Source organism: Micromys minutus (genome assembly GCF_963924665.1).
Source record: "Micromys minutus genome assembly, chromosome: 12".
Classification (NCBI taxonomy): domain Eukaryota; kingdom Metazoa; phylum Chordata; class Mammalia; order Rodentia; family Muridae; genus Micromys; species Micromys minutus.
In genome coordinates, this window is record NC_137981.1 from 13263692 (window position 1) to 13281401 (window position 17710).

General features: G+C 49.7%; 3 protein-coding genes across 3 annotated transcripts; 1 reads left to right on the plus strand and 2 right to left on the minus strand.

Annotated features, from left to right (window-relative positions):
- Positions 1-3415: 3415 nt before the first annotated feature.
- LTB4R2 (leukotriene B4 receptor 2) lies at positions 3416-4492 on the minus strand (the record flags this gene model as incomplete). The annotated part of the gene is made up of 1 exon (XM_080926058.1): positions 3416-4492. One exon carries the CDS (start codon positions 4490-4492, stop codon positions 3416-3418), a length of 1077 nt encoding a protein of 358 aa, XP_080782184.1.
- Positions 4493-7086: 2594 nt separating this feature from the next.
- On the plus strand, positions 7087-10245 carry CIDEB (cell death inducing DFFA like effector b; the record flags this gene model as incomplete). The annotated part of the gene is made up of 5 exons (XM_080925931.1): positions 7087-7127; positions 7355-7499; positions 9380-9526; positions 9747-9937; positions 10110-10245. The coding sequence occupies 5 exons, from the start codon at positions 7087-7089 to the stop codon at positions 10243-10245; spliced, it is 660 nt and encodes a 219-aa protein (XP_080782057.1).
- Positions 10246-10633: 388 nt separating this feature from the next.
- On the minus strand, positions 10634-17673 carry NOP9 (NOP9 nucleolar protein). Its single transcript, XM_080926275.1, has 10 exons — positions 17380-17673; positions 16793-17236; positions 15069-15179; positions 14451-14592; positions 13435-13627; positions 12451-12591; positions 11975-12100; positions 11580-11816; positions 11303-11408; positions 10634-11026 (listed from the first exon to the last, which is right to left on the minus strand). Exons 1-10 carry the CDS (start codon positions 17624-17626, stop codon positions 10869-10871), a joined length of 1905 nt encoding a protein of 634 aa, XP_080782401.1. The 5' UTR covers positions 17627-17673; the 3' UTR covers positions 10634-10868.
- Between the last annotated feature and the right edge of the window lie 37 nt (positions 17674-17710).

A 17710-nucleotide genomic window follows, 5' to 3' on the forward strand; every position in this document is an offset into this window, starting at 1 on the left:
CTGGAACCCAGCACCAGACTGGGAGACTTTCCTCAGCGCTGTGCACGCCTTGAAAGGCTAACTCTTCTGTCTCTCAAGAGGCCACTGTCCACTTTCTCCAGTCACCTACTCACTCTCTCTAGAGCTGGCCACGGGGCACAGGAAAAGTTAATGGACAAGCCCTGAGAATGGTCCGTTTACAGTGGTCAGATTTTCTTGGGGATTCCGTCTCACCATCTCTCCAAGCCATACTTGCCATACACACACACACACACATACACACACACACACACATCCATACTGTCCTGACATACACTAACACAAATACTCACATAGACACACTCACAAAACCCACTGCATACACACTCAAATGCACAAACACACACACCATACTGACATACACTCACATACATACACACAAGAAAACCACACTGACATACTCACATACATACACAAACACACACAAACTATACTGACATACACTAACACACACAACACACTGACACACTGACACACTCAAACACACACCATGCTGACATACACTCAACCACACACACACACACACACACACCATCCCATTCCTAGGATACTTACAGAGTTTTCCAGATGCTGATCAGAAGGTAATGCCATGTCTAGTTGTTGGATATCCAATCCTTGAATCTGTCTTAGTGCTAGGGTCTTGGTCCCACTTCTAGTCTGACAGCTAAGTCAGCCAGAGAGGAAGTACCACAGAGCAGAGCAAAGGAGACAGGGGTGGGGGAGCATCTTCCTGAGGGTGAGGCTGAAAACCCCCACACCTCCCTTTGCTTTTGGGGAGGGACAGTCTGTGTTCCAGAGCAGTGCAGAAGGGAGGAAGAGGCTCCTTGGGTGGAGCTAAGTGAGCAGTAAGCGGGAAAAGATGGTGAGGTAGGAAAGAGGGGTGCTAGGAGTGACTTGGCTTGGGGTGTGGTCTAAAAGTGCAGGTCTAGACTGGAGAAATGAGCAAAGTTGCAGATTGTGTTGTAGGAGAAGGAAGCAAGGCAGAAGGTTCGGATTGAGATCGCTGATTTTAAAACCATTATCTTTACACTTCACATTAACAACGTGCGAATGGTGTGGATTTTAAGATTATTGGGTTTTTAATGAGGTTGACTGCCTATGTTCTGTGTATTGTTGTGAGTTAGGGTAACATCATGATCTAAAAACAGCATATTGGGGTCAAGGCCACCCTAGGCTGTATGAGACTGAGAGAGATCCTCAGACAAGGGAGGGGAGGGGTTACAGAGAAAGGACATCAATGAGAATGTGACAAAATGAACAACCTGTTCTTGATTTCAGGTCAGACCATGACTGTGGTGTGGTCACAGGAGACAAGCACCGCCCATCGCAGGCTAACCAAATCTCCGTTCTTTGTGAGAGACACCAAAGTCTAAGTGATCTCCTTCGTGACACAGAATCCCGATGTCTTCCCCTTACCTTACCTGCTTGACCCTTTAGCAGCCCTGGTGGACTTTCTTACTGAGATCTAGGCAAGAATCCACACGTCTTTCCTACATCCCTACAGCCTTGCACCGTCTAGCTTCAACTCAGAGAGAGCGTGGGCTAGGCTGGGAGACGCTGAGAATGAAGAAGAGACAGGATGGTCAGCAGCACCTTCCTCCAGCCCTGCCACAAGAGCATCTAAGAATTTGGGAAGATACACAGCCAGCAAAGCGTTACCCTTCTACTCCCCTTGGCGAAAGAAAGGATGCTGGCTGTCTTTGAAATGTCCTGTGGCACCAAGAACACGTTCCTTCAGTCTGCCAGGAGCCTTCCCGTTTGTCTTTCGACCTGTCACTTCTCAGGAAAGGTGAGAAGCACCACAGTGGTGCCACGGATGTCCCGTATGTGCTTTCTCCAGTGCCCACACTTGCTGAACATTGAGAAGAGCCAGATCAGCATTGGCCTAGTAACTGCCAAGCAGAGGATATGATGAAAAGGGGGCTGAAACCACAGCAAGAACAGAGGGCAGCGTTGAGGAAGGATCTCTCTGACCACATGGGTGTGTAAGGTGAAGAGGATACAGCAGCGGAAGTTCAGGAACCTCTGCTCCAGAGCAGCAGGGCAGGAAGGATTCTGTGTTTCAGGGTGAAGCTTTGGGCTCAGAGCTCCAGGGTCATCCACAGCCCTACCAAACAGGCAGTAGGTGTCTTTGCACTTTCTCCTGGGCTACTCCTCACTCCATCTCCTTGGGAAGCAGTCGTTCCTCCTCCTCCTAGGCATGCTAAGCACACTTCCGCCCTGACTCAGAAGTCACGCCAACCCTGATTTTGGTGTTTGTAGCATGACCCTGAAGACTGGGTTTCCGTGTGTCAGTCTCTGTCTGAAGGGTGAGAAATGTTGTCATTGAAGTAGAGCCCAGAGTAGCCACTGGGAGGTCAGCTGTCTCGGTTCACTGGGTCTGAGAACAAGGAACTCTGAGGGCTAGTAAGAAAGAGCCAACTAGGTCCTGTGTGTGCCCATGGTGCTCCCTAAAGGGAAAAAAACAAACCTTGCTTTCTACTGTCCCCAAAATCAGAAGGGTCATTCCAGTTTTAGATCTGATGATAAGAAGATTTCAAAAGACGAAGGCTAGAAGTGATGGAGAAGGGCTGGGTTCATCTAACACCTTGGGAAGAGGGAAGGCAACAGAGAGAAGAGACAGAGAAAGGAAAGGTACCACCCTCCCGAACGCGCCTTTCAGTTTTCCAATATTCCTGCCATGCCCCACATGTCTTCCTAGTCAACTTTCAGACCTCCTCTTGTAAAACCTTTGTAGGCCTGGTGGCTTTTACAGGGTCTGCAGGGGTGAGCCCAGGGTCAGAGAGAAGGATTAAGTCTTGGAACCCCAGGTCCCTGTACCCCCATTCAGCCATGTGCTTTGGTCACACTGCCAACCACAGTCGGGCAGTAACATTTCCCTTCACACTACTCAGATTTCCTTTCCTGCTTGTAGGCCAGTTTCTTCCTCCTAAATGCTCCTAAGAATAGATTTTATCTACCCCCATCCAAACTCTAGAGTGGTTCTCCGGACCTGGAGAATCAGGTAACCTGGATAGGGAGGCAGGGCAGAAAATCGCTGAAGGCTGACCCTTCCAGTCCTGACCTGTCTCCGTGGAGAATGAGATCGCTTCAGTACAATCCAGGAACACACTTAAGCCACCAGCTAATGGCTTCCCAGTGTATTTCACAAGAATAGCTACTGGCAACGTGTAAGTAGTGTTGGTACACGGAACCAGGCTGTACCGCAAGCACAAATATTGAACATGGGATACAATCACCCTCACAATCCCATGGTTTAGGGGAATTAGGTCCAGATCGAAAAATCCTTATTCAACCAAACCCAAACTGCAATCAGAGAAGGGTCCCCAGGTATACCAGAGCTCTGGGAACAATGAAAAGTGGTAGGGGAACCCTGAGGTGGGGTGTGGGGTCTTGTCTACCATTCCTGACTGTCTTTCTCCATCCTGCCCCCTCCTCCAGGGTCTCCATTGCCCTTGCCCTGCACCACTATTTTTAGCTTAGGAGTAGTTCGAAGCTCCATGGTACCCTCCCTAGAGCGGCTACCCCCTCGGGCCTCTCCAGAGCCCTCGAAGAGTCGAGTAAGGAACCGAGGTCCCGCCCGCGGAAGCAAATCCCCCGCAGTGAAGACGTAGAGCACAGGGTTGACGCTGGAACTGAAGAAAGCCAAGGCTGTAGTTCCAGCGCGCGCCGCCTGGCCCGCCCCACCGAGCCTGGCCAGGGGTCCTTCCGGCGGAGCGAGCGCGGCCACAGCCTGTAGGAGATTGACCGCGTGGTAGGGGGTCCAGAGCAAGCCAAAGGCCAGTACGATGGCGCTCACCAGACGACCCACCCGCGTGCCTTGTCGCCCTGAGCCCCAGCGCGCTCCCCGCAACCGCGCCAGCGTCACGCTGTAGCAGCCGAGCACAGTCCCAAAAGGCAGGACGAAAGCCGTCAGGGTCTCCAGGCTCAGATGAGCAGCGGCGTGCACCGCCGATGGGTGACACAGCTGACACACGCTATCGCCCCAGAGGTGGCGGTAGACCGCGGCCGGCACGGCTAGCACCAGGGCGGCCAGCCAGACCCCCAACAGCAGACGACGGGCCAGGGCCGGGCTGCGCAGTCGGGGAGCCAGGAAGGGCCGAGTGACCGCTAGACAGCGCTGCAGGCTGAGCAGGCCGGTGAGCAGCACGCTGGCGTACATGCTGAGCGCGCACACGTAGTACACCGCCTTGCAGCCCACCTGGCCCAGGGGCCAAGCCTGTCGGCTCAGGAAGGCCACAAAGAGCGGCGTGAGCAGCAGCACCGCGCCGTCGGCCAGCGCCAAGTGCAGCACCAGTGTGGCCGCCAGAGGCCGCCCGGCGGTGGGCCGCCAACCCGCCAAGCTCCACACTACGAAGCCATTGCCTGGCAGTCCCAGCAACGCCGCCAGCAGTAGAAAGGCAGTGCCGGTGGCCCGCGAGCCCTTCCAGCTCAGCAGCGTCTCATTCCCAGGCGGACGGTAGCAGACAGACATCCTTTTAGAGGGGAGCTGCAAGAATCCATGGAATGGGACATTCAGGATTGGGGCAAAGGTCCACACTACCTCTGATGCTAGATGAGAAGGAACTGTGCCTCCCCCAAGTTCTCTGCAGCTTGCCTCTCTTCTCTCCAAAAAAACCAATTCAAAGGGCTCCTTAGACCCCGTGGCTTCTGTTCTCAGTAAGCTAACCTTCCCTGCTCTTGATGTGTTTGTTCCCAGAGGCCGCTGGTACCAAGGCGTCCACAGTAGACGGTCACTGTCTCCACTTCTGGCCTTCTGCATACCTGCCTCTGTATCCAATCCCAGTCATTATATCGCAGTACCAAGGTGACTGGTAGAGAGTAAAGGAGAACGGGCAGATCTACTTACCCAGCAGGGAAGAACAGCGTTAGGGGGTGCGGGGAGATCTGGGGAGGCTGACAGGTGACACTGGCTGCGGTGGATGAGGTGCCTGCTCCTGCCCTGTGCCTGTCACATTTGCGGCGAGAATGAGGCAAGAATGAAGAGGGACAAGATGGTGCTCATCCTGGGCCCTCCTTCATCCTACTCCTTCCCATCGCTGACAGGCCCAGGCACGTGGAGGCCAGCCTCCCCAGGAAGCAGGATAAGGTGCGCTCAGCCTGCGAGAAGAGTCCCTGCTAACGGCTACTCCCACGTCTCCCCACCTCTGGCCCCAGTCCTTCCAGCCCACTTTCTGCAGTGTTTAAGTTCCCTAGCCTCCATGGCTTGCAAGCAACAGAGAAGCAACCCAAACAAGGCACTCTCCTGGCTTCTCTCCCTTGCTTGTTTCAGCCTCCTGTCCCTGCAGAGTCCTCCACGGCTTCAGTCTCTTTGGGGGGCCTGTCAGAGTCCCTCCACCCTGCAGTGGCAACTTCTCCGTGTAAGACTTGATGCCCAGTCCCCAGGTTAAGCATGTAGGTAGAAAAGCTTACAACCTGGTTTGGGGGTGGAGATCATAACACGGGGGAATGATGGAGCACGTTAAGATCCATTAAGAAGAGGAAGGACTGGAGAGGTGGCTCAGTGGTTAAGAACACCTGCTGCTCTGCCAAAGGACCTAGGTTTGTTTTTCAGCACCCGTGTTAGGCAGCTCATTGCTATTTGGAACATTGCTGGCCTCCACACGTCACACAGACACCCCACACCAGGAAGGGGGGAACTTGACGCATTGCACCTCATTACAAGCCTGAGGTATACAGAATACCTAAGGCAAAATAATATGGGGGCATGGCCATTGCTGGAGAATTGTCCTAGAGGCATTATACCCTATAATTTGCCCCGACTGGTACCTGAAGTGGCCCTGGCTGGGGCTCCAGCTGCCATGAGAAATGAAGATGGCTAGGTCACAAAGCTGTCCAGATACTTTGTGTTTCTCAGGACTCAGGGAGCTAGGAAGTCTGTGAGGCTCCCGGGCAGGAAAACAGGGACTGTGCTCATTTAAGGGGTTCATTAACAGTTAAACTCAGTTTCTGTGCAGTTGTCCATTGTGGCTACAATTAACATCAGAAATAAAACCTTGGGCATCACAACTAAAATGCTTAGGCTGGGGAGAGGCTCAGTCAGCAAAGTCCTTGCTACACAAGTGTGAGGACCTGAGTTCAGCACCCAGAAACCATGTTGAAGTGGTGCATGACAGCTGGAAACAAGTGGGTTTCTAGTGCTCCCTGGCCAACCGTCCTAACCAATGGGTGATCTCCAGGCCTAGGAGACCTTGTCTCAAAATAAAATAAAAGAAAAGAAAAAGAAAAAATTGTGTTGCCCAAGAAGCAATATCTAAGTCCTCCAGCTTCCATATGCTCTCCCTCTCTCTCCCTCCCTCCCTTCACCCCACAGCTAAAGTCCTGACACTCCTCTGATTAGTGCAGTGGGGGGTCATAGCTGGGGATACATTATTAGTTAATTAGCAAACCAAAAAAGATGAGAGCAGTCTTGGCAGGCATTTCTAGAGAATAAAGCCAGAGGGGGAAATGTTTAGCCAATCCTTCTCCAACCAAAGAGCAGGTAAGCAGGAAGGCCAGGGTTCCAGAAACGATCCTCGTGTGGCTGGTGCTATAGATCAGAATCCAGCTTTTCCTCTCATCATCTCCAGGTCTCTTTCTCATGTTTAGCCCAGGCTTTTCCAAAGACTGCCGTTTATAACTCTGCAGTAGGTGGCCACAGTCAACAGGGCTCCCATGGAAAGTCCCATCCCTGGGAGTGTGGGCCAGAAACTGTTCTAACTGCTCTAATACAAAGATCAGTTCGAGGTGGCCAATGTGGACTACAAAGTTAAACTGTATTTGGATGAGGGGTGAGGGATCAAATATCTAAATCTATCCTTCACACCTCTAAAGAGACAGAAACTGCTGTGGCTGTGGCTACTTCCACCACTCCACATAGGCTCCTCCTTCTTCCCTCCTCTTAGACTTTGCCCCTCTTACTGACCAGGCAAGGTGGGGCAGAGTCCACGCTTGACTCATCTCTCACTTCACCAGGGCTAAGATCTCAGCTTTATACAGAAAAACACAAGACTTTAGCCTCCGAACAACAGAGAAGCACCCAACCCCAAAGCGACAGGGAAGCCGACTCACCTTCTTCACCCCTCTGCTATGGAGTACCTCTCAGCCTTGAACCCCAATGGCCTGATAAGGTGATTTCTAACCCTTTCCTCTGTACTTCAATCCTAAGGATATGGGCAGCCAAAACAGCCCCTGGAAGACTCACTTCCCCTCCCCTACAAATTTCTCTGACTCTTAAGCTTCTCTAAGTCTCTCCTTTGGATCTGTAAACCTAGACCCCCTAGCCAGCCCACCCCCATCATCACTAGTTTGCCAACCCCCTCCTTACTCCTTCTGGTGTTTTGTTCCCAACTACCAGGTCAGTATCCACTATGAGTTCTGAGCTTAGCCGTAGGGTCTGGAACTCAGCTCCTCCACCTCAGCGACCCTTCCGTGTCTGTGATCATAAGCGGACAGTCCGGAAAGGACTGACAGCCGCCACCTGCCAGGAACTGCTAGATAAGGTAAGTGGTCAAGCTTCTGGGTTCCTGGAACAAGGAAGCCATGGGACTCAGTGATAGTAGTAGGATTGGGGAGCAGGAAGTGTGCAGGCTGCATGATTGCCACCCTTCAGAGGCCTAAGAAACAGCCAGTGACCTATGCTGCATTTGAGTACAACGTTTAGTCTCGGAGTAGCAGGCTTTCTTTGGCAGAGAAACAGCAGGTAAGAGCTGGAGAAATGGGTTCAGAAATCATTTAGATGATTTTGTTTTTTCTAACTCTAGGAATCAATTACCAGCTATGAATTATTCTATGAAAGTCAACTTCAAATCCTGGTTTTGTTATTTCTAGCTGTCAAACATTGGGAAATCATTCAACCTATCAAAACCTGTTTTGTTTATTTTTAAACAGGCTCTCACTTTTTAGCTCAGACTGACCTTGAACTCAGAATTCTCTTGCTTTAGGCTTCCAAATACCGAGATTAAAGATGCATGCCACAAAATCTAAAAAAAAGTTTTCAGTGTTGGGCATTAAACCCAGGTCTTTCAGCATGAGGCAGTTTACTTCTAAAGCACTCCTCCAGCCTTCAGTTTGTCTACACAGGGACTAATAAACTTTTATGATTACTCAATAAACGGGAAGCCCTTATAGATATCTGGCAGACACTGGAGAGGGGATGCATCTCAGCTCTTATATTCTTAATGAAGCCAGTCAACAGACAACTTGGGATGTTTATTTAACAATCTCGTTAGTAGAGCTGAGTAGGATCCTCCAGAGACCGGAGTGGCTGCCCTGAAGAGGGAAGCAGCCTGAGCTGGGTTGTACTAGGTGATACATTCTTGAGGTTAGGTGACTCTTTCCCAAATCACGGTGGATGGGACCTTCTTTTTGGAGTATTTTCTCATGTGGTCCCCACAGAAAGAGGTGTGGGGCTGGGGAGATGGCTCAGCAGTTAAGAGCACTTACTGCTCTTCCAGAGGACTGGGTTGAGTTCCCAGCACCCAGCTAGTGACTCACAACCACAGAGCTCCAGCTCCAGAGAATCTAATGTCCTCTTCTCCATACACTCACACATACCTCACACGCAGTTAAAAATAAAATTTTAAAGGAAGCTGTGTCAACCCTCAAGGTAAGTGATATGAGGTCATGTCTGTTAAAGATTCAGACCCTTTGTTAGTGTTTAAACCCCTGCCTGTTTCTGGTACACAGGGAAACAACTTAAGTGCAGCTTCAAGAATGTTTAGCCTCTTTCTCCATGGGTGCTCAAGGGTAATGATTCCTAGGGCAGGCAGGGCTTTAGAAGCTAGCCTCAGGATTGAAGTGGAGCTGGCGTTTGTTCCTCAAGAGGGCCTTACATGAACGGTCTCTCTTGATCACCAGAGCCTTTTCTCTCTCATCCTATTGTTCCTAGCTTAAATCTGGCATTCCTTCTACGGCCCACAAGTTTTCAAATAGTTTCACTTGGCCCCAGTAAGGTTAAATAGTGCTAACTTTGAAAACAGGGCTCCCACCGGCTCATGTCTATCAACAACCACCATTTCTGCCAGGTGGTGGCGGTCACACACACCTTTAATCCCAGCACAATGGAGGCAGAGGCAGGTGGATCTTGAGTTTGAGGGCAGCCTGGTCTACAGAGGAAGATCCAGGACAGCCAGGGCTACACACAGAACTGGCATTTTTAGGAAGGATGCTCATGTCTACATCCCAGGACCCAGTAAACTAGCACAGAATTGCTAAGGTTGGGAGCAGGCTGCACTACACCAACACCGTCTCAAAACAAACCAAAAACCAAACAGAACACAGGGAAGATGGCAAAAATGCAGGAAGTAGAGCTGACCTGACAACCAGGGTCTGAGGCTGATGGGGCTAAGGCCTGCCCCACCCCCAACATGTCACTCAACAGGTAGTAGAGACCTTGCCGCTAAGTGGAGTGCTAACGCTGGTCCTGGAGGAGGATGGGACTGCTGTGGAGAGTGAGGACTTCTTCCAGCTGCTGGAGGATGACACATGCTTGATGGTGCTAGAGCAGGGACAGAGCTGGAGCCCCAAGGTGAGAAGTCTACAGTGGGGCGGCTTAGCTTCTCTGCTCCTTTCTGGTTCTCCCAGGCTTCTTCCCTAGCCTATCACTGACCTTGGGGGCAGAAGCACTGGGGAGTTGTGAAGGACACCAATTAGACAATATTGGGAAGACAGATCCAGCACTGACAGGATTAGCGGTAGATGTCAGGGTATGAAGGCAGGTCCACTTCAATGATGGGGATGTCCCACAGAGTGGGATGCTGTCATATGGCCTAGGACGGGAGAAGCCAAAACATAGCAAGGACATCGCCCGCATCACCTTCGATGTGTACAAGCAAAATCCTCGAGACTTCTTTGGCAGCCTCAATGTGAAAGCTACATTCTACGGGCTCTATTCCATGAGCTGTGATTTTCAAGGAGTTGGCCCTAAAAAAGTACTCAGGTAAGAGACCCACATATCAAACAACCTTAGAGTTGAATCGTCCCTCAAGTTGTTTTAACCTCTCGGGCCCATGACCCATGAGCTCTCCCTTATGAGCCCCCCATCCAAAGTGTTCAACCCTCGGCCTCCTCTCAGCTTCCCTTAACCATCTAATCTCATCTCTGCCCTTCAGGGAGCTCCTTCGTTGGACTTCCTCACTGCTGCAAGGCCTGGGTCACATGCTGCTGGGAATCTCATCTACCCTACGCCATGTGGTGGAGGGGGCTGAGCGATGGCAATGGCACCGGCAGAGTCACCTCCATTCATAATGAAATCATGCTTTGAGCTGTGGAAAGACTGGTCCCATGTGACACGTGAGGACTATTAAAGGGCATTATCAGGTTGGGGGTCTGCAGTGTAACCTAGGTAACTAAGCTGACTCCATCTTAACAGATCAGCACACTGCCTTGGTCCTCTAGCCTGTGCATCTTCCTGAAGAATGCTACTTATCTTCCCTACATCCCCTGCCTTCCACTACCCTGCAGAACCACAACCTCATCCCCTGGCATCCTGACCCCACCATAACTGCTGCTTCATCTAGGTTCTTACTAACTCCTGTCCCTAAGATCCTGCATACTAATGACAACTGTCCCTAGCTTTACCCCAAGATACCTTTCCCCTAAAAAATAAAAACATTTCCAAGAAAAATACAAAAGTCTTTACCACATGCCTGGGGGAGGGGAGAGAATGACAGAGGGACATAGGGATTAACAGGATCTGGCTGCCACAGCCCAAGCTGACCTTGAATTCTTGATATTCTTGTTTTAGTAGTTTATAGTTTTGTATATTTACTACATCTGGCTCCAGTAAGACTTTTGGCTCCAATTTAAACCAGGAAGGATAAGAATGCCTCTCATCCTCCCAGTCAACACCTATTCCCAGTTGCAAGGCCTCAGTCTTCAAGTATAGAGTTCAATGCCCGCCTCCGCTTGGCCACAGTGCTTTGCTGCTGTTCCCAAGCCTCTCGCCGCTTCAAGAAGGTAGTCAGGGCCACATTTCGAGCCACATGGTGGCCAAAAGGATCTTGAATCAACTCCTGGTTCTGCTCTCCTGCAAAGAGAACCACTCCTATTTAGCAACACTCATGCTCAAAGACAAACTGTGCTTGAGGTGAAGGCCCCTCCATTTCCCTCAGTGCTGGCTCACAAACTACAGCATGAAAGCCAGATGAGGGCGGAGAGAAAGGGGCTGCACGACGCTGCAGACTGTGGAAGCAGGCCTTGGAGAACTTAGCAACAGACTGCACTTTTGAAATCTGCTGAACCAATCAGCTACCAGGCACAGGAGCTTGGAAACCACCCAGGGGCAATGGGCAGTGGTACTCACCCAATTCAGCTGCAATTTCCTTCCGAGCCCCCAAAGCTGCTCCACTCCAGATGGCATCTAATACACGGCTGCCATGGCGGCTACACGCAAGAGCCACATACTGTCCCTGAATTGAGACAAGTAAGGTAAAGTCCCTCCAGGGAAGTATACAAATGTGTTCTGGGAATGGAGAAATAAATTCAGAAGCCCTGAGAGGCACAGTTTAAACAACACAGGAACTATGTATTCTGCCTGCAGCTCTCAGATTCAGTGATAGGGACCAGAGCAGAAGTCTAACCTTTAGGGTCTTCAGCACTCGACGACGCTGCTTGTGTGTCACAGAGGGACTCGTCAGGATGGCATCAAACACATGAGAGCCAGCAGGACTCTGGGCCAGAGTGAGAAGCTGTGGTCCGGTCAAGGCACTCAGACTTCGAAGTACAAGTCCAGGGTTGGAAAAATACAGCAAATGCTGGAGCAGCAGAGACCCAAGTACTGTCACTTCCCGGAGAGCTCTGGCTGTAGCCACTTCTACCTGGGAGTAGCAACAGGGAATTAGGAAGCAGGGACTGAACCAGGTGGATGACCTCATCCCTAGGGTACTGCACCCTTTCAAAGGGGTTACAAGTCTCATCTTAACCCAAGGGGCTTCCCAAGCCCTAATACGCCTGGACCCAAATGCCCCTATCTTACCTGGTGTTCTGCAGGCACCGCCCCCTCCTCCTCCATTAGTTCATAGTAGACCTCATAAGCCAACAAACAAGCAAAGAGAGGTACACAGGCTACTTGCCGAGACGGGGGCTCTGCACAATGGAATGCCTAGGTAGAAAGACAGAGCATGACTCTTGAGATTGATCCCATCTCTAACACCATGATTTTGTAGACAGAGAAATGTTCAAGAAAGATGAGATCTGACTCAATAGGAAACAATGCTCCATGACTGTAGTCTCAACTGCTTTGTTCTCTCTCCTAGCGTCTGCACTCATAACAGGGACCAAATTCATTTATCCCTCAAAGTTCTCGATGATAAATTTCACCTCAGGGCTGTTCTTAGGCTCATCTGTCTCCATATCTGTAACTTCAACACGAACCCTCCCACATGCAGATTAGACAGATCCCGACTACAGTTAGGTCAGAAGGGCACTGATGGGCTGCAAACACCCACTCACCTCAAATAACAGCTGCAAGACCTGGGCTTGGTGAGTGCCAACCCTGCGGCAGGCTTCCACCAGAGCGACCACTACCCCTGGGTGGCCCCGGGCCAGCACCGCTTCCAAGGCAGGGCTCAGCTCCTCAAACACAAGGGAGAGCTAAGAGGAAACATGGATTGAAGAATCTTTGACAATCAATTAGTGGTTTCCTATAAAGTTAATCAGGAAAACAAAAAACAAAAAAACCAAAACTACCTACTTAAAAAAATGTAGATAAGACATAAACAAAAACAAAAAAACACTAAAACATGTTCACTGTGCTGTGTCAAACCCAGAAGACGACAGCCATAGAGGTGCCACCCTAGGGGCGAAGTCTAAAAGTTCCTTCTGTAGAAGACAGGAAAGGAGAGAGCAAGGCACATCTAGAATTAAAGCCACCCTTCTACTCCATGTGCCTACCCAAGGACCACAGGAAAAGCCTCTTGGTGGTAAGCAGTAAGAAAGCTACGGCTAGCTTCAGCACCCCTGTGGATTTTTAGACAAGCCACAGAACTTTCTAACCGCAGACTTGAACTTAGCAAACTGGCAGTCAGATCTAAGAAGCTAAAACCAAGCTCTAGGAGAAGGGGACCTCCACCCTAGTCTCTGGGAAACACCAAAGAGTAATTTCTCATGAGTACTAGGTAGTAAACTGTCAGAGAAGTACAGAGACACACACACTATAAAATAAGGCCCCAAAGCAGGGCATTGGCGGTTCACATCTTTAATCCCAGCAGTCAGGACGCAGTCAAAAGTGGATCTTGTTGAGTTCAATGCCAGCCTGGTTTACAAGGCAAGTTCTAGGGCTACAGAGAAACCCCGTTTTGAAAGACCAAATAATAATAATAATAATAAAATAATAATAGCAATAACAACAACAGAATAAATAAATAAACGAACGAATGAATAAAGTCCAATGATTAAGAATAGCAGAAAGAGACCCAGGCCATATTTCCAACTTACCAGCTCAGGGGAAGTGACTGCATCCAGTAAACGCTGCAAAGGGAAGTTAGCAATGGGATGCTCAGCCAAGGAATACAGCTGACCCTGGAAGTGATCCTTAAAGAGGCGATGGAGCCTCTCTGGTTCTAATACCAGCAGCACTTGCTCCAAGAGTCTGGAGCTCGTCTGATCCCGAAGAAACAGGAGTAGAGGGCTAGAGGCAAGAAGAATGAGACTGTGGCTAGAGAGTGTTGTGGTTGGTTGGTAGTCCTTACTGTTCCTGCAGAGGACCTGGCTTCACAGGCCCTCTCCTGCCTGCCACAAACAGTGCACATACATATACACAGGCCAAAGACTCATACAAGGGAAGTATAAATACAGTCTTTTTTTAAAGAGCTGGGTTTGGTGATACACACCTTCAAGCACAGCATTGAAGAGGCAGAAGCCAGTGAGTTCAAGACCAGCCTGGCATATATAGTGAGTTCTAGGCTAGCCAGTGCTACACAGTAAGATCCCTCACAGAGATGAAGGATGAGACTGGAGCTCGAGAGATGGCTCAGTGTTTAAGAGCATGTACTTACTGCTCTTGCAGAGGACCCGAGAAGTTCAGTTCCCAGCACCCACAAGGCTGACAACTGTCTGCAACTGCAGTTCCAGGGGTTCTGACAGCCTCTTCTGGCCTCTGTTGATACTGTAAACATGTGGTGTACATCATACATGAAAGCACAACTTCATACACATAAAATAAAGATATATCTTAAATAAAATAGGTCAGGCATAGGTAATACACGGCTTTATTCCCAGTACCCAGGAGGCAGAGGAAGGAGGATCTTTGTGAGTTTGAGACCAGCCAGGGCAACAAAATGAGACTGTACCTCACAAGTACTGGGGTTAAAGGTGTCTGCAAGCACCTGGCAATAAATATTTTTGGGGGAGAAGAACTTAAGAGTGTAAACTTCACCCAGAAATAGCTATACCATATTATCTCATTCATTTCAGACACACCCCAGCTGCGATGACCCCTGAAGACATCACACCTGCCATCTGCTGAAGGATTCCGAGAACTCAGGTAATCAATGACTGCATCGCAGAGGTGGGCGCAGTGTTGAGGTAATTTGTGGTGAAGGACTTGTAAGGCCACTTGAAGACAAAAGCTGGAGATCTTGTCGGTGATAAATACTGTAGGAAAAGACAGAAATAATTTAATACTTTGTCCCAAATCCAGATTACCTGTACAACCTCAAAACTCAAGCAACAAGGGGGACTATACATATAAAAATGTCAACAGAGAATACCTTACAGCATTAAATCAGACAGGTGTTACGATAGAATTGATCTGATATAAGGATCCTGCTTAGTGGAAATCCCCAAAGAAGACTCTAGACCCTTTTCCTACTTCCCTTCTGTGATGGTGACTCTGGACTGTCCACTAACATCTGGGCATTTCTATCTCTAGAGTAGGTCAATGTAGGTGGGCAGGTCCACCCAAATGTGGGGGCACTATCCCATGAGCACAGCTACCTCTGCTTCCTAACTTGATACAGTACAGCTTCTGCCATACAGACTACCCTCTAACTGTGAGTCCTTTTCCCTTAGGTCACTTTGGTTGGGCATTTGCCTCTGCAACATGTAAAGTAATTAATACATCTTTTTACCAGCAATGTCCTTCAGAAAGCAGGCGCTCAGGTCCTGAAGGTGACTCAAGAAGGTTTTAGGAACCTCGAAATCAGTTGGTTTACATTCCCGAGCTGAGGTCCTCTGTGTTTCTAAAGAAAGACCAAGAATGTGAACAACAGTGAGATTACAGAGAGCTCCACAGAAGAATAGGGCTCAGCTTGGAGATGCAGGACAGATGTGTCTCCTGTGGAGGAGTAAAATATTCTTTCATTTTTCCCCAAGCATCCTTAATGCCCTCCCCTATGGTCCAGAGTTCATTATTTCTCAGTCAGGATTTAAAGTATACCAAAGCTAGACTTCACTTATACTCTCCAACCACATTCTCCAGCATTTTTAAATGTACGTCACATCCTATGACTGCAACATAAAACAAAGTTAGTGGTCTTAAGTAGCATTTTTATTTACATTTTTATCTTTTATATGCATTGTATCCTGTTTCCCTTATCTCTACTCCTACCCGGCCCCCACCTCCGCACATCCTCTCTGCCCAGATCCACTGTTTCCTTTCAAAAAACAAAACAAACAGGCCTCCCAGGAATATCAATCAAAAATGGCATAACAAATTACAGAAAGACTAGGCACAAATCTAAGTGTAGGCAAAAGACTTAGAGATAACCCCCCACCACCATTAGGAGTCCCACAAGAACCTTAAGCTGCACGACCATAATGTATTTGCAGAGGGCCTAGTTCAGACCCATACAGGATTGGTGATTATTGCTTCAGTCTCTGTGAGCCCCTACAAGCCTGCTTAGTTGACTCTGTGGGTCATGTCTTGTGGGCCGCAATCCCTCTGGTCCTACAATCCTTTCTTCCCCACTGTGGGTCCCCTGGCTCTGCCTAGTGTTAGCTATGGGTCTCTGCATCTGCTCCCATCAGTATTGAGCATGTTTTAAAATAGAGAATAAAATGTAAAAGGAAAGAAAACATCAGAAAAAAGAGGTGGCATGTGGTAAGGGTATCTTTTTCTGAACGTCTGCTTGGATCCAACATTCACACACAAGTCACATCAGGATTAAAAACAAACTTCCTAGCCAGGTGTAGAAGCACATTCCCGTAATTTCAGTATTAGACAGGCTGAGGCAGTGGTGGTAGGCTCCTTTACTCCCAGCACTTGGGAGGCAGAGGCAGGCGGATCTCTGAGTTTAGAGCCAGCTTAGGCATGGTAGCACAAGCCTGCAATCCCAGCACTTGGAAGAGAGAAGCAAGCATGAGCACCAAGGCCAGCCTGTGCTACATCACGAGTCAAAAGCCAGTTGGGTTATAGGGGAGACTCTGTCTTAAAATAAACTATCAGGGCCAGGACGGTTATAAGGGTGATGCTGCCAAGCCTGACAACCCGAGTTCAATACACAGAACCCACACGGTGGAAGGAGAACCGACACCCACACAAACACTGCAGAAAGCACAGACATTTGAGTGATAACACATGCCCAGACATATTTAAAAGTTTTTTTTTTTTAATGACTTTCTTACCGTGAACTATGGAAATAAGACTGAAATTCATTGCTCCTCCTGTGCCCGTGTTAGTTAGTGGCTGTTCCCTGAATGTAAGTACATCCTTCCTAGGCACACCAGTGTTTGACCTTCCAGGTTCTGTCCTAAGGTTCTGCTAATTCTTCATGGTCAAACTCCACCATGAAGATTAACTCTTCTATTTACCGGCTTTTGAACTTCGTAAACGTCCCTTTCTTACAATACTTACCAGACGACTGGGAACCGCGGGGCTTGACTCTCTCAGACTCCAGAAGAATACCTCCCAACACTTGCAGCAGAGTTCTGACCACGAAGCTGCCATGCGTGTCTCCACAGAAGAAAAGAAAATCATCACACACTTCAGTGGCTAGTCCCAGGACTAGCTCCTCCAGAGTCTGCGACGGACCATCCTCCTCCTCTTCCTCCTCCTCTGCTTTTGCAGGACTCTTCAGCAATCGAGGTAGCTGCAGCAAAGCACTCTGTAATACGTGGACCCCACACCGATGACAAGCCACGAAGCGCAAGTTGGGGCGCAGAGCGACCCACACTCGACACAAGGGTTTCAAAGGACTGAACCCCAAAAGCTCCTGCAGCATTTCACTACCAGTCCTATTCGTAGCCAAGGCTAGAGCCTGAGCCTCCACTTCCTTCAAAATATTGCGCGCCATCAACTCTGAAAAAAAAAATGAGGTCATAAACAAACCGTTAGACTAAGAGAATAAGACTTAACCCATCACTTAGCCACGAACTCCCCGGGGATCTCTCTGAAAGTTCCGTGTGTGTTTTACACTTAATCCACGGCGTAGCTGCTCCTACCTCGTTCTTCCGCGGCGTCGGGGGCTACTTTCAGCGCTGACAGCGCCCGTCGGAAATATCCGAGCGCCTCCGGGCTCAGGTGCGGGAGAGCCTCGGGGGCCTGCTCCGCACGCGCGGCGGCCGGCAGCCGGGAACAACCTTCGCGGCCGGGAGGGGGACGCCCCGAACCCCGGGCCGCGCGTCCCCGCCGGCCGGCACCCGAGAACTGGCGCCGCGCTTTGTGAACGGAACGCGGGCCCAACCCCATGAATACTTTGGGTCCAGACGTTCACGCTTCCCGGTTGCAGCTCCCACAACCGCCGGCGCGCTCCTGGCGCACGGAGACGTCATA